The sequence below is a fragment of the Lonchura striata genome, chromosome 1 (genome assembly GCF_050655825.1).
Source record: "Lonchura striata isolate lonStrDom1 chromosome 1, ASM5065582v1, whole genome shotgun sequence".
NCBI lineage: Eukaryota > Metazoa > Chordata > Aves > Passeriformes > Estrildidae > Lonchura > Lonchura striata.
In genome coordinates, this window is record NC_140703.1 from 70,418,191 (window position 1) to 70,439,420 (window position 21,230).

Sequence of the window (21,230 nt, forward strand, 5' to 3'; positions counted from 1 at the left end):
CATTATACGATACACTTGAGATATTTTCTATGTTCTGTGTCAGCAGATGTGCTTCTCAGTGTGTGACTCAATGATAACACACTGAGTTTTCATTCCACTTGTCAATGCATTTGCCTTTGTCATAAATGCTGAATACTTTGTGGGATCTTATTCAGCCACCCACTCTTCCTTCTACAGACCTTTTCTCAGAAACAATAAAATTAGTCAATATTCCTCTTATTTGTCTTGAAATACATTTCTTAATGTGACAATTAAGTTATGCAGATTTGATTTAATATCTATTCTCATGATTTTCTAAGCTAATATGCATCCTTGAAAAACATACCAGGTGGAAAACTTTGAAGGGACTGAAAGAATGACACTGTACTCGTAGTGCTGAATGTTTTGGTCAAGGACTTCCGATGCAAGTTTCTATAGTATCAAATTAATGCATTGCTTACACATTTTGGAATTCAAACTTGATTCCTTTAGAACTCCTAAGGAAATGACTCCATAACTGTAAGTGATTAGATACAATATAGAGACTGTGTGTGTGATTGGAAGGGGAAGCAGTGTCCTTGATTGCTCAGTTTTATTTTTTTTTTTTGAGCTCCATTCCCAAGCATCTAAAAATACGCGGTGCTGATGTCTTTTATTCTGAGGCTATATTCTACCTCTTACTTCAGCTCCCACTTCCTTTTGGCTTACCTTCTTTTCATTCTGACCCCAAAAGTTATATTATGTAAAATTGCTTCAACCACAGGAATCTAAAACCAGATAATCTAGTAGGTAGCTATGTCCTATTGTTCCAAAGGAGGAATGTTTGTACCTTCCATTAACTTCATTTAACAATGTCAATTCTTGGCACCTTTAGAACCAAGGAAATTTGTATTGATGTTAAGACAAAAACCTCAGTACAAACTTTATCCTATGTCATAAGGATTATAAAAAAGCTTATAAGTCTTTGTCAGAAGACTTGCAGACTCTACAAGCAGAAAAAGTTATATATACTCCATATTAATCTCTCACAGTCTACTAAGTAGACTGTGCTTCTGCTTTCTGTTCAGAAAAACAACCAACATTTTGATGGTAATTTTTTTTCCAAATAATTGTATATTACTACATCCCTACTGCACTGTTGCTCTGAAAGGTTTTGGAAGGATGAGTTTCAATGGGAAAAGTAATGTAAAGGTGAACTTGCTAGAGTTTTGCCAAAGTGTTCACAGAGATGTCATACAATTTTACATGTGCTACAGAGTGTACAGAAAGATGAAATCATCATAGATCTTGAACAGTAAGTTATATTATCTATAGTGAAAGGGAATAGGGAATGAAGTAAAACTAAATAGTAAAAAATAAAGTCAATATAATCACAAAATCAACAGGAGATACTGTAAATTTTTGACAATACTTTTCCCAATTTCCTCTAACAAATGTACTTTTTGCATGTAATGTGTTTGGTCTATCTTCAGATCAGCAGTACAGGAAGGGAAAAAATCAAAATTAAAAAGTTTAATCAGGGTTAAAGAAACATTGTTCTTTTGCAGCCGTGTTACAGGACAGAAGACCACATCTTGCTAGTCCCGGGGGATAGCTGCAGGTGGAGCTTGGTGCAAGGTACTTCTGCACTCAGTGGGCTGGGATGCATCTCGCTGTGATATTGGGGAGGGCTGGAGACTGACTGCGACATCCGAGAGCTGTGAGGCTACTTATGGTGTATCCAACAGTTGATCAGGGAAACAAAAGCCTCTAAGCTCCCTTAAAAAACTTGTACACTCCATTTTCATTCTTGTATCCTTTTGCTTTTATTTATTTTGTTAATGGTCTGAAAGTCTGAGATCAAGCAATTACTACTTTCAGTGGCAGGATTCTTTGGGCAATTCTACTGTCACTGCGTGGGCTGGGAGGGAATTTTTATACTTCCCCTCAAGTTTCTTCCCCTTAGTGTAACAGCTTTTATGCTATCACTAGTATTTCTGTGGTTTACAGCCTTTCCCACTATTGCAGTCCCATCTCCTGATAGTACTGTCATCTCTGGCTCCCCTGTCATTCCTACTCAAGAAATGATGAAGTAACTACTACTATTACTAATTGACAGATATTATTTCATTGCCTAATTTTGTGGGCAGCTTACATGCCAGTGTAGAGAAGTCTTGAATTTCAAACCCTGCTGCTTTCTGAAAACCAGATCTAAAATCCACTTAATCCATTTTTGTTGGGAATTTATGATAAGGATGCCCAGTGGCACACTTCTCCACCGCTTCTTCAGTGGTGGAAATTCTGTCTGCGATAGGCATGTTTCTTTCCTGAATAAGCATTTTGACATAGGACATCTTGGTTATTGACAAGATCCTTCCAGGATACAGAAGTGCATGTTACAATTGTTTTCTTCTCTATATGGCTACTTCTTGTGCTCTGTGACTCCCAGCTCCTCCACCAAAGTCCATGAACCTAGAGGAATATCCAGCATTACTTTATGATCCAGTGCTTTAAAGATCCATTGCTAAATCAGCTTCTGAGACATTGCAATAGAGACAGTAAGGCAAGTTTATTATCATCTTTTGTATTTACTGAGGTCTGGGCTTGCCATAACCTCGTTTTAGTTATAAGACACAGGAGCTGTGTTTTTGTCTTTCAATAATGGCTTTGATTCTGGCTGGTTGAATAAAATCCTGTTGAATAAGAAACTCAGGCTTGGTTAAGGGAGGTGATTCAACAGCAAAATGGGTCTGTGAATGACTCCAGTCTTTCTTGGCTGGAAAGGGGTATATAGCTTTTGTTCTTGAGTTTTTTCTAAAAGTAAAAAAAAATAATTTAGAAGATAATTTTAAGAATAGGAGAAGTTAAATGGTTGGAGGCAAAAAGGCATTAAAATAAAATGTTTGTATAAATTGTGAACTTTTTTCCTAAATTTTCTCTTGTCCTGTGTTGGTAACTTGTTCTGACAGTTCTGTTTATGGTGCTCCATGGTGTGTTGCTAACTGCAATGGGTTAAATGAAATTTTGGGGTTGGAATAGAAAAAAAATATGACTTCTTTCTTAGTTATTTCCATCAACTTCCAGTAGGATAAGTAGAGTAAAAATATTTTAAGTTATCTTCATCTTTCTTCTTAGAAAAATATACTGACAAAGGATTGGTTCATCTGCCTGCTGTTAATTGTCAAATCACCAAATCAGTTGATTTCTGTGGGACTATTTTTTAGATCTTTCCTGTTTCTACAGCATTAACTCCTGTTATATCCTCTGATTCTGGTGCTCGTGTTATTTTTCTTGCTCTGTGATTAGTTAATGACTGCTTCAATTTCTATAGCAATCACATTACTATTGTTTCTATGTCATTGTGCTCAAGCCCAGTGCTGTCTGTCAACACACTTCATGTTTTGTTTTTTTAATTAGTAGCTGGAAACACAAAGTAGAAAAGCACAAAATGATGTTTTGGTATGTTCTGGAAAATGGTCTGTTTGATAGCTTTGAGAAACTACTCTATAAAGCTGTTAAAAACAATTTTAAAGGCTTATATATTTAAAACATTAACATTTAAAAGACTGAAGTAAATTATGACCTGGACATTTTTCTTCTGTAACTGCAGCAACTAGAAGGAGAGATTGAAGAGAAGATAAATTTATAGTTATGATACTTAAGCCAGGTGGCAAGGACTCTATTTTCTATTCTGCAACAGACTTTTTAAAAAATTATAGAATTATATTCAATTTCTTGTTCTTCTATTTCTTTAAAAAGATAAGAAGATGCCAGGTTCCTTTCAGCTGCTTCAATAAGAATTCACTTGTGAATTCACAGAATTCAAATACTTCAAAGAAGAAGTCACTTGTGAAGGAGAGAAAAGATCAGCAGTCTTCTGACTTGCAGTTCACACCAAACAAGATGGGACCTTGGAAATGGTTAAAAATAGAACCCAACAGAATGAAACTGTAGACAAAACACTCTTGAAGAGTGCCAACTGAAAATGAAACAATGTACTTACTATACACTGTCACGTTTCCCAGCACAATTGAAGTGAAAGATGCCAAAAAGAAAAAAAATAGAAAGGTGCAGGTGAGGATTAACTTATGGAGAAATACTTAAATGTCCTGATGGTTTTGGTGAGGAAACATCATTAAGTCTCTGTTCTCTGAAATAAAAGGAAGTTGTAAACACAATGACAAAGAAATGTGACCAAAGCGACTGTGGCATCTGACTGTGTGCTACACACTGTTCAGAGGCAGACAGGCGTTCTACAGTACCACCCAAAGCAGAATAAAAAAAACAACTGCTGACAAATAAGGGAAGCAACAATTCAATTTCTAAACGAATATTAGTTCCTCATCCACAATTCTTCAAGCTACTGCTTGTGGGTTAACTTTGGTTTTGGAAAGAGTAAACCACATAGCAATTTTAATTTCCATATGTGAGCCAGAAAAATACAAGCATTCTGCACTCAAGCAGGCAAGCAAAATGAATCAGGAGGAAAAAAAAAAACATAAAAGGAGTTTATCCAACTTTTCACTGAATCAAGTGAAAAGCTCCGAAACAACCCCACTAGCAACTGTCTTTTCTGTCTAAAAGGTTGGGCATTCTTTGCTTTAGAAAACACTGACAAGCCCTGAAAAAGAGTGCTAAATGGGAGGGAAGAAAACAAGCAGCAGTAGATGTTCTTCATTCAGTTTATAGGTTTAAAGACAGCATTTAGGCAAACACCACACCAATGTGTTTGGGAATACCTTTGGTGTTATGATAAGCACTTACAACAAGGAACTTCATCAAAGGTTTATGTAAGGAAGTAGAAGTTGTGTTCGATTTAGATTTCAGCAGTAGAAATCCGTATCAGTTACTTACTCTTTCTGGTTTGAATTTTTGCTTACTTCACTGTAAAAAAGAATAGGCACAGAATGGATACTTCCAGAAAATTTTGATTGTCCTGGCAACACAGCATAATAAACTGACAGAAGAAGGTTTTCACCACTCTACAGAAAGACCATAGAACCAGTATCAGAACTTTTAAACCAAAGCATTTTCTCAGAAAGTGTTTCAGTGTTCTGCCTTCTGAGAAGTATGTTTCTAGTTGACAATGAAGCAAGTGCATTCACCATCTTCAGCAAGACTTGGTTGCTGAAGTAGGCAGCCTAAAGGCTGTCCAACTTAACTGATATTCCATCGTTGCTTAGAAAAACATCTTAAGGAAAAAAAGATTATATCTCTACAAGATAAAAGCACCCAGAAGGTATATCCTCCTTGTGGAAACCAGACCAACTCCATGGAGCACTTTGCAGTAGGGTGTTTTAGCTCAGAAATAACATCAACCAAACATGACTGTATTGTTTCCAGATTCTAGGCTGGGTTTATTTAGTCAACTCAACTCATCTTCTTAGTATTTCCACCTCAAAAGTTAACAATGCTACCAGGAGGAGTTGAGGTCTGTCTGCATCCTTTGGTGCAGTTATGGTTGGGTTCCCACTTTGGTCCATGTGGCTTGTGATTTCTGTTGGCTCACTCCAGGCCTTCGGAGGTGTGCAGACAGTAGAAGACATCAATTACAAGGATTTGGTGACCTAAATGCCTTTGCAAGTAAATTCCTTAAAAAACACTAGGTATTAAGCATTCAGCAATGTCTTGGCTAGAAAAGAAGATAGAAATATCTGACACCTGCTAAGAGAGAAGCCTGAGGGAGAACTCAGTTTTCCAAACATTGGCATCTGGTCATTGTAAACCACGCCAGGGAATCCCTTCTGGAATCTGGCCATTGCTCCTGAGAGGTCTGGGCTGCTGGAGCCATTCATCTCTGGATGGACAGCTCACGTGCCACAGGTTATTACAGGTAGAATTAGACACCTGTGTTTGGCCCTGTGGGGGTTAAAGTGGTAGGGTTGCTTAAGGAACATAAAGGAGTATCTGGAGATTTTTCTCCTCAGCAGGGCCGAAGGAAGAAATATTTCGCATGATGAGTCTTCAAGGAGCAATTTGTCTTGGTCAGACAGAGCAGGCAAAGACTTTTCATGCCCTCAGTACTTGTGGTCACTGTGGAGAAGCAGACTGGTTCAGAAATGAATATGTGTCTCATTTTCAAAATGTTGCGGAAGTTCATCTGTTATTTTTTTGGAATAGTTGCAGGATTCTTACTGTAGAGGAGAGACAAAAATGCAAACAGGTACATTTCTTGTGAAGCACAAACCAAAGCATTCACTTTCAGATCCTTCTATTTGTATTTTAATAGATTGGATTTTTGCAAGTATCTTGCTTTTGTTTCTGTTGTGCAGCTGTCTTTTGAAAAAATTGCCAGTTTTGGTGGTTGAAACACTATTTCAGTTTCATTTTTAGAGGTTTATCTTCTAGAACAACCCTATGTTTTGTTTTGGTTTATCTTGCAATGTTCTTTTCTGCAGAAAGCCCTTATTTATTTCCTTGGCCAGATCTAGGTTTAATTTCTTATATTTGCAAGTCTCACAAAGTTATCTGTATATATATACGAGAAAGCAGAAAATCCCCAATAAAACCAACTTTCAACATTTAGTATTTTTGTACATAATGCTTAAAATAACTTACAGTGATCTGTGAGTCAGCCTGTGAGTCAATCACAACTTCATGGAACTAGGAAGAAGAAAAGTTTGGCAATCGCATATTGGCAATGAGATAGGGGGAAAAATGATGTATTCAGAATCTCAGAGTTGTCGTGACCCATCAGTGTGAAAATGCCATGAAAAGGCATGGTGCTTTTGCATATTTGACTAAACTGATTTAAAACTGGAATAGGTGTAGGGTATGTCTATGGAGGTATTTCTGTCCTGTGAGAAGAGTCAATTATAGTAAAAATAAAGTTGATTCTGTGACTAAAATAAGTATTTATTAAGGAATAAATACCTGTAAATTGAAGTTACACTTGAAAGAAAAAGTCAGCATGAAACCAGGAAAATGTAATCTTAGTGGGAATTAACTTAGGCTGGCAATTGGAAGAAATTCTCTAAAGTAGGGGAATAATGTTCTGTGAAAGCAAACAATCTAAGCAATTAGCATTGTTTTTGAAGAAATGAGAGTTGTATGAGCAACACTAATACCTACATGACTCCTACCTCTACAAAAATTTCTTCTCCCTTTGGAATCCATTGATCTGTTTGAATTAAAGCTGATACAAAGGAATAGGCTTTAAAGGTAGTTATATTCCTGAAGTTTTCATGAAAATAAGGGCTAGGTAGAGAGAACCCAAATGAGAAGCAATAAAGGGAAAGTCTTTAGTTGAATTCATGGTCATTTTGTCAGCAGAATATCCCTGAGCTCACTCAGGGACATTCACATTTAAACACCATGGGAAAGGCAAGGAGCAGAGCCTAGACTTTCTCAAACACAGGAGCCTCACACTACACTGGAAAACAGTAGTAGTAGGCTACTAGTGTGTAGTGTGAGGCTACACTAGTAGCTCCTCTGCTACATGCTTTCAGTACTACTACTGCTTTCAGTAGTTCCTCTGCTCACATGTGGTGCATTTCTAACACTGGAGCCTGTTACACAGTGAAAGGGTTTGAACAATGTGCTTGTCTGAAGAGGGTCTGATGACTTCACCAAGAAAAAACATTTTCTGTCCCAGTCACTCGTGCTGTGTGAAAATAGACACATAATTTCATTTTTATATGAACTTCTTACATTTACTCTTCACAAAGCAGTCAAACACAAAGCTGACATCTTCAGCTGAATCACATTTTAAAGTGTTTGAATTAGATATGTTACTAACAGCAGGATTTTTTTTTTAGTCATATTAATGAACAGTTATGGATCTGCCCCATTTGAATGCAATGAAGTGTTTGAATTCCAAACACTCTGAAATTTGTAAAAAGTTAATACTGTTCTGAGGAATTCCAAGTAGAGGGGAGATCACCTTTGGATATATTTCTGTTTCACAGTTATTAAATATTTCTCTGGCAACTTCAACAATAGCTTTCATGGAACAGAAAATACAAAGTGTTTATTTTTAGGTGTTAATTTGGTATGCCCTATCCCTTAGGGCTGTGCCTATTTCCTGTCTAAATAAGCTTCATCCATCTCTCAAAAATGATGGGCATCTAAACTTCATTGTGTTGGCTGAGTCCAGTGTAAAGCGGATGACTGGCCATTTCCCAAGGTTCTGAAATCACAAGCACACTTTGTGTTTTGCCATGACGAGGTCCTGCACATACAGGCATGGGTGAGTGCAAGGAAATGATCCCTCCCATTTCCAACCTGTTCCCAACAGAGACCCAAGCAGGCAGCTAACTACTTTTTCCATGGCTTGGTGACAGACGTTTTCGTGCAGCTAACTTCTTTTCCCATGGTTTGGTGACAGATGTTACTGTAGGCATTGTCTGATACTCAATTGACCAGCCATCACCAGAGGGCCAGGAGTGATATACTTTTAACATTACAAATTTGCTTCTTTGGTCAAGCCTGAAAACCCCTTGAAAGCAGAAGGTGGCTGGTGTGCTCATGTGTTCATGGCAATCTCCTCCTCTTCTGTGTCAGACGTACTTGCTGTTTCCTTAGCTGTTTCTCGGCTGTGAAATCTCGTAGGCAGAAACTTTTCTCCTTGTGGTCCTTCTCCCAGTGGGCTCCTAAATGCCAACTTGGACTTGTGAGTATACAGATGCTGAATAACAGCAGTAGCGACAGCAGCAGCAGCAGTAATAAAAGAAAGTTTAGCGCTTTGCCTGTGTCAGACTGCGGCTACTTACGTGATCTCTGTTACACAAATCGTGAGCAACTTTGTAGATTATCAGCGGTATTTAGACAACTACATCCCTCATTCTGATGGGAGTTAGGCACTTCAATGCCTTTAAGGATTTGTGCCTCTGGGGCTTTTTCCAGATAACAGAAGCCTATGGCGGAGTTGGTGGGAGATAAACTTGAATTGCTCACATCTAAGGGCTGGGGGAAGGGCAGGCACTACCACCGGCAGAACGAGAGCAGATTTTCCTGCCTGCGGCATTCCTGGCCTTTACAGAAAGCCTGGAAGGAGCATGGAGAGCTGACATGCTGTCTACATTAAAAATATCTCACGTTAGACGGGAGCTAAGGTCCACGGACCAGAGTTGGACACGGTGTTGCAAACCGTAACAAAACCCAAACCTGTGTCTTTGTGAAGGGAGGCAAAGGATTATGTGAACGAACACAGCTGTAGGGTTGCAAGACCAGCAGTGACATTCAGCACAACCAGCGGTACTCAGCCGTGAGCACCTTGCAGGCTACTGGAATCCCGGATGATCTGTTTTAAATTGGGATTTTTGGTCTGTTATGCTTTCACAACTAAGAAGACACAGAAAATGTGTACCATTTAGTTTTGGTGGGGGTTTGTTGTTTGGTTGGAGTTTTTTTTTGTGTGCGTGTGGTTTTTTTTTTTTTTTTTTTTTTTTTCTTTAAAGACTCTGCTCTTTGGACATAAGAAATCCCGTTCTATTTTTATATAGAAAAGTTTCTAAATCATTCTTGAAGGTTCCTCATATCCTCTTTCCCTAGAATTCCTTTAACTCAGCCTATCTACATGTGTGAAGAGGAACATTATGTTTTCTTTTTGATTGCAAGCAGGCACATTTAAAGAAAATTATTTGCATTTTCTCATAATGAGCCATGTCAGTCATTAGTCGGCCAAAGTGATTCCATCCTGCAGGCAGCCAGATGCCAGAAAACACTCAAAGAAAGAGACTGACTCTGCTGCTCTTACTGGACATAGACTTCCCTTCGAAATGGGTTTGGTATCCCATTAAGAAAGGCAGGAACTCGCCTTTAATAAGAGCTAATAAGAAAGTTTATAAGAACTATTTTAAGAATAAGAATTGTTCTTTCAGATCCTCTCTTGAGGAAAGATTAACTCTTTAAGAATTGTCTAAAAAGGGATAGCATCAGCAACATGGAGTCTATCCGTATAACTAAAAAAATCTATGTGCCCGCTCTTTTGGACTGACAAAATCCTTTTAGAGTAGGAGTAAAATGTCTGTATTAGTTAGTTAAGGGAAAGCAAGCCACGATATTTTTAAAGCCTGGGACAGGAAAGCATTTAGTCAGGAAAGTGTCTCAAACTACTTTTGGAAAAACCGTGGCTCTTCCTCAGATGTTACTTATCTTTTCCTGCTAAGAAACTGCTGGGACCTGCAGCTGGCGTGAACGCCGCGTCCCCTGTGCCCAGGTCGGTGCGGAGAGGGAGCCCACGGGGAGCCCGCCCGTCCGCGAAGGGGATCAAGGCATCCGGCCCCGCCGCAGCCCCGCGGGCTGGCAGCGCCCGACTCCCCGGCCGCCCGTACCGGGAGGTGCCGGCACCGCCCGGGTCCGACCGGGGAGCGCCGGTACCGCTGTGCAGCAGCAGCACAATGGGGAAGGCATTAGCTCCTTCCCGGTGACCGAGGTTTTGTAATCTACAATTAGACCGAGAGGTTAAGTGAGGGGGAGGAGGAGGAGGAGGAGGAAGACGCTCCTAATCCCTGGTGTCTTTGTTCCGGCTTGCACACATCGGAAGCGGGACCGAAGTAGTGTGATCGCTTTGCATGGAAGAGGAAAGACATTTGCAGGCACTTTTGCGCATCCTGGCCTCCTGAGCGGTGCTGGAGGAACGGCGAAGGACACCCTGGTACCCTTTTTCACCGCCGCATCCCTCCCTGCTCCCAGCCGCACCCATTTTACTCTCCACAACCCTCCCACCCCCCCCAAGATCAAAAGCTCCTTGCTGTTGCAAAAGGACTATTTTCTCAGGCGCCCTTCCCCACCACGGCTTTGTGAAAAGGACAATAGTCTCCTGTGTCAGTGCTGTTGGCACCAGCCTTGCATAATACAGGAAGCAGCATTTCCTTTCGGGGGTGGAAAATTAACTTGAACCGCGCGTTTCTCTTTTTATTGCTGACCGTACACACCCCGGGAAATTCGGCTCGCAGGCTCTCGGGAAGGGAAGCGGCAGCAGCCTCTTCTCCGCATCCTCCCCGGCGCAGGGGGAGACCCGAGCGCGCCCCGCCCCGCCGCCCCCGCTCCGCCCGCCGCGGCGGGGAGTGCCGGGCGGCGCCGCTGCCCCGCGCCCCGAGCTCCCGCCGGCCCTCCGCTGCCCTGGGCTGAGGGTGGTACGGCGACACAGCTTGTGCTCCGTGAGAACGCAGCCTGCTTATCTCCTTAAGGGAAAAAAAACCCAAACAAACAAAAAAACACAAACAAAACAAACAAACAAACAGACAAACGAAAACCACCAAGAAAAAAATGGTCTGTTTCCTTCTGTGAGAGTTAAAAAACCCAAACGGAGAGCTCTGCCCTTTGACAGCTCACGGTACCTGTAAAGTCCGATTCCACAAAATAGGTTTTAACCAGTTTCTTCTGAGGATCTTAGCCCTTGCACAATGGCTGTACCAGAAAAGCCACACACTTGTTCATAGAGCATTTGAATGTCTTTCTAACCCAGTTCTCCCCGGGAGACATTATAGGGTTGAAAAATACATAGCTCTGTATAGACATAGATCTTTGGGGCAAATTCGACTTCAGAAAGACTGTGTGTGTGTAAAATATAATACACATTGCAAAATTGTTCCTCAAATGATGTTATGGTCTTCACTGCCTTGTGGTGTTCAGGCAAAGGTGAATGCAGCCCAGTTCTGGCTTCTTCATCTTCCCTCTGAGCACTATTGGGACTGAGTAAACATCAGTGCAAACTGATGATCTTAAGAGTACTCCCATCACCAAAATCTTCTGATCTGCTCTATTTGTCTTCCCCCTTTTTTGCCAATAACAACCTAAACCTTAGCTTCAGGGGATGACTTACTATCTTTGCAAGGTAAAGACACACATGAACCATATCAGCAGGTTCTCGTGTTTGTGAGGTTAGTTTGTGCACAGATCATTCTCCTTCCTAGACCTGTAATGGATTCAGCACCTAGTGACAAGAGAGAATTTCCAGATGAGATTTCTAAGCACCAGTTGGGCAGCTCAGAGGCTTGTCGAGTCAGTGGGCAACCCTTTTCTGCATCCCCCATTCATGCTGATCTGCCAGTAAAGGGTTTCCTGCACTGAAGGAAGCAATGATATTCATTTCACAGCATGGAAATGACACTATTGCATCACAGAATGCAATAATATGAGTATCTCCTGGAATTAAGAAGTGAAACAATCTTTTAACTATTCCTGTCAGCTAGTTTAATTTTTTTAACACTTTTATGCTTTACCTTTTTTGCTTATTTTCAAGGAAGTGTTCTGTGGAAAAGAGCTATTTTAAAACTGTTGTCTTTAGAATGTCAGAGAATGAAAGAAAAGACAATTTTAGTGCATTTTGGGGAAAGCTTTTACTCCCACTTGACCAGTGGAGATCATGTACAATATCATTCTTGCTACTTGCAGATGGAGCTGCAGATATCTCTGACATGGTTTTGGACAAACATTGCAGCTAAAGACACCTATGTGAGGTTCTGGGCATACACTGCATTGGGTCTTCTTTCTTTCCACCTATCCAGTAAACTTTCATTGCTACTGAGTTAGCCCAGTTTAGCCCTGGACCCGGAGCTCCAAACTTGAGTCCTGAACCCCGTCTCTTGAAATGCCTTTTGCTGTGGTTGTGTAAGTGAAGCAGCACATGGAGCATGGAGTACACTGGTCCTGCTATTTGGGGCACATGTGGTGTAACCATATGCATGATGTTGCAGGACCTTGACAGTGCTGTATATATCCCACATTTCCCAGAACAGCTTCCAAGACACTCCTGTGAACACCATTTCTGTGGCCAGATAACTGTTTGCCTTTGTTCACATTTTGTGTCTGATTTGTTCCAAAACAATCAGGGCATAGGCATTTGTGCACATCACTGAGTCACCAGCTTCTCTGGAGCAGCAGCTGTGTGGGCTCCCAGCACGGAGCCGGGTTTGTGTTGCGGTGAGGGAAACACTAAACCTCTGGGGGTTAGTGCTTGGGGTGGTAAGAGGAAAAGAGCTCTTCATTGTAAGTTTGGTTTTCTTTTCATGGCCCAATATTTTCTTGGGTAGTTTTCCCTTTTTGACGTGTTTTGGTTTGGTTCTGTGGTTCTTTTGCTGACCTTCTGGTTGTGTTTCCCACTGAAAGGCAGTGACCTTGGCCCAGTGCCACAGGGAGGATATGCTGTTGATCCTTTCATGTGGTCTTGACTCTTTCTAAATGCTTATTCTGGTACATTCATGCACTTATGGCTCCAGGAAAGGCACATATATATTCTCTTGGATAAAGAGAAGAAGAAATAGTTGGGAACTAAATTTCAGACGCCTGGGAGATTAAGCCAAGAGCTTAATCACCACCACACTAACCCTGCTATGCTGAAAGTAGGTCACTCCCATATTGATGCAGGTGTGAGCGCATGTGAATGGGGTCCAGCATACAGTGGAAATGCTTACTAGCATCCTTCTGTTAAACTTGTGTTTTCCAGGGTCAAAAAAAAACTTGTTCCACACTTTCCACACTTTTTTTTTGTTGTTGTTCAGTAAAATATTGCTGGATGTACACATAAAACCAGTTGTGTAGTATTTTGTAAGAAAATGTGCATTGTAGTAGATTTTGCTTTTAATAAGGTGTTGAAACGCTGGTTTTCTGCTGTATAGTTCTGAACAGAAGAGGAAATGTGGGCAGAGCCAAAATCATGTTAGATGTGCCAGAGACCAGTGAGGGTCAACTGATTCTCAAGTGAGCCGAGGACAGTAAAATTGCAACTAAGAGCAGTTGTTAAACCAACAAGGAGCCAGAATGTGGAATGGATCGGGTCCAGAGACCGTGATCAGTGTCAGACCATGTGTAGTAATTGCCCAGTAGTGCCACAGCAGTGGTACAAGACTGGGCACAGATGTACCTGGATGAGCCGTGGTGCAGCATAAGCAGGGATGAGTGGTGTAGCTTCTGTTTCAAAGCAGCTTCCAAGGAACAGGAGGGGCAGACTCTTTCCTCTGGATTTCTCCACATGACCTACTGCCAGTGAAGGCAGTGACATTGTACTGGGCCAGCTGAGATCCAGCCACTGCAAATCCTGGAAGACTGATACTCTACAGGCCCAAGTATTCCAAACTTCCCAATAAAATACCAGGTAACCTAATTAATTGCTTATGGCAGTTAACTAATTAAAATAAAAATGAGCAACATCAAATTACTTGCTCCCATTGCCTCTACTTTCTTGTTATGGTTAGACAGCTTCTTGCTTTGCCTGCCCTCAGAAATGAATTGAAGTGTGTTGCAGGTGAACACTGACTGGGTACAAAGTCAGGAATCTATACAATATAAGGTAAAACAGCCTTGCTGAGGGGAAGCACCACTGGCTGTAGTCTATGCTTCTGCACACATTTACCTAAGCATGTGCCCAGGCAGCAGGGTATAAACTGATGTCCCAGCAAACACCATAGTACAGAGAAGAGGTCTCAGCTTCCAATTCCCACAGTCCTTGAGAAAACTAAGGATAATGATGATGATAAATGGGATTTCCTTGATAGGTTTCTTCTTGATCTCTGTTCCTGCCAGAGGCTGTCAAAATAATGGTAATGGGAAACACATCATTGAAAAGAGAGAGGAAAAGAGATTCAGAGGAAGATCTTGGGTAGGCCAGTCCATCTCACCTCACCTGTTGCTCCAGGTTACAGTATCCCTAGTAGTTAAATCAATACAGAAAACACCAATACTCTTCTAGTCCTCACAGTTACTGTGTCTCCCATTGTATGGATGTGCTTGCTGTAAAGCTCTACCAGTAAAATGACCTGCCTTATAAGTGACTCTCCATAGAAAGAAAACAAGTTACATCCTGGGTTGTTCCACCAAACTGTTTTAAATTGAGTCCCAGAAACAGTTCTAAGCCTCAGAAACAGCTCTGCCAGTGGAATTGACAAGGGACTATGGAGATGGAGTATGGTAGACAGGGAGCACTGGAACCCTTCACAGTGGCTCTGCAAAAATGCTAATGTTTTCAGCTGATCATCTGAAATATTGCTTTGATTGAATTTTCAATCCTGGAAGCATCCAGTCAAATTAAGTTGGCAGATGCAAATTCTACAGAAGATCTGCAGAGGGAGATCCAGTCTGCTCTGTTTTGACATCTTTCCTTCTCTCCCTACAGCAAGAGCTTGGGAACATCTCAGAGACAGTCTAGTCTGTTCCTGTGCGGCGTCTACCTCTGCTGTGACTACAATACACATCATGAGGTCCCTCAGCTGTAACCCTGACCCATGAGTCTTATTCTGCGGGCAGGCACCTGCTGTTGCAGGTTCTGCTGGTGACCTTTTGTATAATGCTCTGAACATTGGAAACACTGCCACAAAATTATTCTGGGTATTGGTGCAAATAAGAAATTGTTGCCATGACTAGAAATAGTTGGGTCATGTTAGCAGGATATCAACTTCTGGTGTGAATGAGATTTTCCAGGCTCTTTATTTTTGCCAGGTCACAGGGGCTGTCCAAGCAATTCTTCCCAGAAGACTTGGCTAAAGCCTTAACCAAGGATGTTCAAAGTGTCCTATGTCCATTAGGAAGTAGAAACCACAACCTCAGAGTGTGTCCCAGTGACTTGACTAAGTCATATCCATAAGGGCGTTGCCACTCCATCTAACTCCTGAAGCCAGACATGCAAGAGACAAGAGGCAACGAGTATTCAGCTGGCTGAGTATTCAGCCATGAAAAGTCCAATATGCTCAGGATGACGTCTCTGTTCCTTTGTCATGGTAGTCTGCTGCTCAACCTGGACCTAAAGTCTGAGAGCCTTGATTACCTTCTCAATTAGATTTCCTATTGCTGGTCAGGGATAGGCAAGGGATGCAAATGGGTTGGTGCTTTTGCTGCCTGACAGCTTGATGATTATAGTGTCATATGTGGGGGTTGTTCAAGAAAAATCTCTACTCTGATCTTCCTGCAGAGTAAAATTCAACAATACAAGGTACTTCTGGGCTGCAAGTGAACACTGAAAACAAATGTTCTCTACTGTGAAGGCTGTTTCTCCTCTCTCTTTTTCAGCTTCTGTAGTGCTGGAGATTGAGCAGATGATCAGTCTTGCAAAATGTTTGCCTGATATATTTCAGAGGGCTTACTCTCAGCTGCTAAATTTGGCTGATTTCCTTCCTAGTATTTAGTAATAGTATTTTTAACAAATGTTAGAAAAATGAAAATTCCCACATTTCAGAGCTGAAGGGAACATAGCAACTGTTATGTATCCATTATTCATAGAAACATAAAATCATAGAATATTCCGAGTTGGAAGGGACCCACAAGAATCATCAAGTCTAACTCCTGGCCCTGCACAGGATATCCCAAGAATCACACCATATGCCTGTGAACATTGTCCAAACACTTGAACTTTGACAGGCTTGGTGTGGTGGGGAAGCTGTTTCAGTGCTCTGTCACACTCTGGGTGAATAATCTTTTCCTAATATGCAACCTAAACCTCCCCTGGCACAGCTTTGTGGTGTTCCCGTGGGGCCTACTATTGGTCACCAGCAAGAAGATAAAAGCTCCTGCCCCTCCTCTTCACCTTGTAAGGAAGCTGTAGACCACTATGAAGTCCTCCCCCCCTCTCCCCTTCTCTAGGCTGTACAAACAAGCCACTTGAGCTCCTCCTCTTAAGTCTTGCTCTTGAGGACATTTACAATCTTGGTCCCATTCCCTTGGACATACGGTAATAGTTTGATGTCCTTCTTATATTGTGTCACCCAAAACTGCCCACAGCACTTGAGGTGAGGCCCACCAGTGCAGATCAGAGTGGGACAATCCCCTCCCTTGGTTGGCTGGTGATGCTGTGCCTGACACCCTCCCAGGGTGTTTGACCTCCTGGCTACCAGGACTCACTGGTACGAGTCACTAATGTGAGTCACACTGCAGACTTATATTCAGCTTGCCACTGACACTTTCTATGGTGCTGCTCTCCAGCAGAACCTGACAGACCTGCAGTTATCAAGGTCATCCTTCTTGCCCTCCTTGAAGCCTAGGATATTAGCCAGCTTCCAGCTGAGTGGGATGTCTCCAGATTCATGCTCATGCTCCCCAGGGGGATCCTGGCTCTGTCCTATGTTGAGTCAGCCTCTCTTGTGCAAGCTGCCGATTCCATGTAAGCCTCTCTTGGGTTTCCCCTCATTCTAGAAACTCGCCCTGTTCTCCATGATCCCCTACTCTGCTGTGAGATGTGCTTGTACCAGAGCTGTTTGCCTCAGTAAGTAATGGTTGAATGCCAATGATAAATTTGGCCTCACATATGCCACCCACTACTTAGAATCTAACTAAGGCCTAAGATTCTGGTATGAAGAGATCATATTGCCTGCAGTATAGACTTATGCCTGGGACAGACCTATGGCTGTCTCCTTAGCGTTTGTCCAGCCACAGCATCTAAACTACTCTTCAAAGGTAGTTTGCATCCTACTGGGTGTTGCAAATTGCATGGTAGTAGTTCACACACACACACACACATACACACAAACACACACACACACACACACACACACGCACACACACACACACACACAGGCACACACACAAAAAAAATAGGCAAGTACATTTCATGTGGCCCTCCCCTTCACATATGCATTTTCCATCTGTCCAGATGTTCCAATTTATGTGTTTAGACTGTTCAGTTCCAAGCACAAGTTTCCTACTATACCTTCCTTCTGCTTTATGGGAATATCTGCTTCTTCTTTCTTCCTTGTATCTCTCTGCTTGGATCTTTCCATTCTACAAGCTCCACATCTCATCTCTCCCTGACCTTAACATATAAAAGAGTGAAAAGAGATTAGGAGCAGATCTTCAGGTTTGGCCTCCCTGGTCACTTGAGTGGATCACGAGCTGATGACATCTGTTGGAGAAGGAAGAAGCTATAGCTTGCCAAAGAAATGTGGTCTTTGGAGGGCCATGACTGAATGCAGCTGTGATGTAGGAGGTGTGAAGAAGATGGGGAGGAACTGGTGTGGAATGGCTGCTGAGCTTGTGATTAGGTTCACATCATCTCAGACTCAGCACTAGGCTGGCCAAAGGCAGGCACAAACTGGTCCCTGAGGTCCTTCTACAGGGGAGCCCTTGCTCCTAGGGGGTCTAACCTGTCAGGATGCTCAGTGTCCTAGTTCTTTTTGGCCTGTCCTCCCTGGCTGACTGTTTTCCCAGCTGCTATCCTCTCCAGTGGAGGAGGTGACTTTGTGTGAGTCATTCTCTTCGGGAAAGAAACCTCTGGGTTCTTCCCCCCATGGTGTGAGCAGCTGAGGGGAAGGTATCCATAGCTATTTTATTTTCAAGGTCTCAGCTGGGGGCAGGAAGATTGGAAAATACAGACTAAAATTTGTAGCTTAGGGCGTAATTTATGAATAGGAGTTGAACAGACGCGTGCAGGAAATATTCTCACAGACTTTAAACTTTAAAGTTAAACACTTCTCAAGTTAAAAACAACATCAACTTCTTTTTTTTTTTTCTTGTACAGGATGGTCTGGTGGGACATGGGAGGTCTGAGTTCTATTTATGTCTTCTGTCACCAGCTTCCTATGACCTTGGACTAGCTGCCTAACCTCTCTATGCGCCTCCGTTTCCTTCTCTGTAAGAAGGGGATGACCACATTTACCTGCCCCAACATATTCTTGTGACTTATTTCATAGTATAAAAATATAGAAAGGGCCACAGTGGGTCAAACTGAAGATCTGGCTCATGCAACAGCGTTTCTTCTGGCTCAACAGGGGAAAAGTGGAAACACGGGCCTTGAACTTTGCGGTCATGGGCTCTCTGCTGATCTTTCACAAAATAAAACATGTATGGGAAACGTGGTATGTGCATGGGTGAGAGGAGAAATATATTTCCAGCGCTGCCCTGGATGTTATAGACTCAGTGAAGGACAGCAGGGGAGCTGGCAGGGCAGACTTCCTAAGCATCCTTAGCCAGTGCTGCCCCTTCCTGGCTTCCCTGCTCTGAGCGCTCTCAGTGCTGCTGGCTGGGGACCCGTGGTGGTCTGGGTCAGGCCCCGCACAGAGCGATCTGCCCCACGGCTCCTTCTCCCCAAGGAAGGTGGGGAATGGAGTCTCGGGCGCCTGGGGCACGGGCAGCGCTTTGGGCACTCCGAGCATCGCGCCGGGCAGCCGGGGAGGGGCTGTAAATGGCCCCCGCCCGACCTGGCACCGGGCTCGGCAGCCGGTGGCGGGACGTGGCGCTGTCGAAGTTTTCCTGCGGAGCAGGAGAGGGTCTCCGCAACACCGGGACCCCGCCGCTCAGCATTTCATCCAGGAATCCCAAGTCCGCTTCACACCCTGCCTAGAGGAGCACGGCAACGTGCGAGCGACGAGTCCCGCTGCCCGCTCCAGCAGCGCGGCGGCCGCGGCGGCTGGAAGCAGCCCAGAGCCGGGCTCCGGAGGGACGGCACGGCCCGGCTCCCTGGGGGCCGGGGGTGTCCGGGACTGGGAGACCCGCGGGGCAGCGACACCGTGCCCGCCGACGGGCGGGCGGGCGAGCGGGCGGGGGACGCGTCCCGGCGAGGGCGTGCTCCCGAAGGAGGATGTGGGCGGGGGGGCGGAGGGGTGCGCGGCAAGGGGTGGAGAAGTTATAAATCAGCGATGCTGGGGCTGGCGGGTATCTGATGCCCGCGGGAGGTGAAGCTGGCAGGGCGGCCCGCAGCGGATACTCCGTTTCCGCAGGTCGGGCCGGGCCGGGGCGGGCGGGCAGGACTCGGGGGCTGCTGGATGCCGATTCCGCGCCTCGCTTTGCCGCTATCTCCTCCACCGCGGGAAGCGCCCGGGAACGAGGAGAGCCCGTCGGATCCCAGCCGGCGCCTCTGCCCCTGCCTCGCTGCCGTCGGCAGGGAAAAAGCCCTGCGTTCCCGCAGGCAGGACCATGCCCCGCCAGCTGCTCTCAGGGACCGTGCTGCTGGGAGCCGCCCTCCTGCTCGCAGGTAAGGCACCGCTGGTACGCGGTCAGACCCCGCTCTGCGCCGAGATCTCCGCGACGGGCCCCCAGTGATGAGCCTCGTCGGCTGCGCCTCCCGCGCCCCTGACCGGTCCCGCCACACCCCGCTTGTCGGCTGGAGCCGGCGGGCACCTGCCTCTCCTTCGCCATTCTCCTCTGAGCAGGGCCGGGGAAGTGATCCCTGCTTTCCAGGGAGCGGAGAAGCGCCGCATCCCCGAGCTGTCGTTATGCTCCGGATCCCCATCGGCGTGCCCGGGGAGCAGCTCCCCGGACGGTCCGGCGGTGCGGAGCCGTGGTGCTTCTCCCGCAAGGCAGTGGTGGCGTGGAGGCCAGCCTCTCCCGGGCACAGGGCACCGCCGTACATCATTGGGAGTTGTCCGAACCAGTGCATCACGGAACGAGAGCATGTCTTGGTTCCAGGGCACGCTTCTTTTCTCCGCATTTTGTTTTCAAGTGTCCCCGTTCTGCCCGTGAAGCGGCAAAGCTGTACCTTTTCTTCGCAAAAATCGAGGTCCTGCTGCCTCCCGCCTGAGCAGGTCGGCGGAGCACCGGTGGCGCTCCGTGCGGGGCTGGCTGCCGGGTCTTACTGGAGAGTGGGGTGGAGCTGCTCTCCGGTGCCTGCATCCCGCATTGATGGGGATGGATCATTGCAGATTTGATATTCTTAACTGAGTTTTATTTTACTTTGAGCCAAGAGCCAGTCTCCGTGGGCCGGAGCGCCGCGGTGGGCAGTGCGCCCCAGCGTTATGTGGCTGGTCACCTGAGAGCAGGGGTGTGCGTGGTGGCCGGGCAAAGGCCGGTGCCGTGTGGGCTCGTGGCTCGGCAGGGCCGGTGACCTGCGGGGATGCCCCGCGGAGAGAGGCGATGGGCGCTCCCGCAGCCTGTCCGCGCACGGGCTCCGCGTGTCCCGCCCGGGCAGCGCGCACGGCCGCGGCCGCTCCCGCGGGGACGGCGCTCGGCAGAAAGGGGCCGGCGGCCGGCGGGGAGCGAGCACAAACCCCGGCTGGGGAAGCGAAAAGCCGGGCTTCCCGCGGGACAGCCGTCAAGGCCAGCGTTCCTGCGGTCCGCGGCCACGCGGTCCCTCGCGAGTGGCCGGGGCTCGGTGTGCTCCGCGCCGCTGAGCCCACGGGAGCCGTCCCGCTGCCTGAGGCTGCCCGGGAGGAGAGCTGGAGGGGCCGCTCCGACAAGACGTTTTCCTGCTCGGGAAGTGCTGATTCATCAGCTTTGATACAGATATATAGGTGTTCTACATTCTCTTTCCTTTTTCTTTTCCCCAGGAAAGTGCTAATTTCCCCACATTATTTGTCTCTGCCTAGGAGGTTCTCATGCCCAAGATGAAATAGGCACAGGCATGGGACACCCACCCTGGATACAGGAAATGTGGATTGAGATCCTTGCCAGGCTTCCTTCACAGCTTGAGT

General features: G+C 45.1%; 2 protein-coding genes across 2 annotated transcripts in view; one reads left to right on the plus strand and one right to left on the minus strand.

Annotated features, from left to right (window-relative positions):
- POMP (proteasome maturation protein) overlaps nt 1-10,603 on the minus strand; it is a 35,837-nt gene extending 25,234 nt beyond the window's left edge. The window contains exons 1-2 of the mRNA XM_085588421.1: nt 10,437-10,603; nt 10,050-10,343 (exon numbers count right to left, since the gene is read on the minus strand). Of these exons, the coding sequence (XP_085444547.1) occupies nt 10,050-10,343; nt 10,437-10,603 (461 nt within the window). The remainder of the gene's footprint in view (nt 1-10,049; nt 10,344-10,436) is intronic.
- An 8,853-nt stretch (nt 10,604-19,456) lies between these two features.
- Nucleotides 19,457-21,230, plus strand: part of FLT1 (fms related receptor tyrosine kinase 1) — a 116,950-nt gene continuing 115,176 nt past the window's right edge. The window contains exon 1 of the mRNA XM_021541982.4: nt 19,457-19,795. Coding sequence (XP_021397657.3) covers nt 19,738-19,795 — 58 coding nt within the window. The 5' untranslated portion in view covers nt 19,457-19,737. The remainder of the gene's footprint in view (nt 19,796-21,230) is intronic.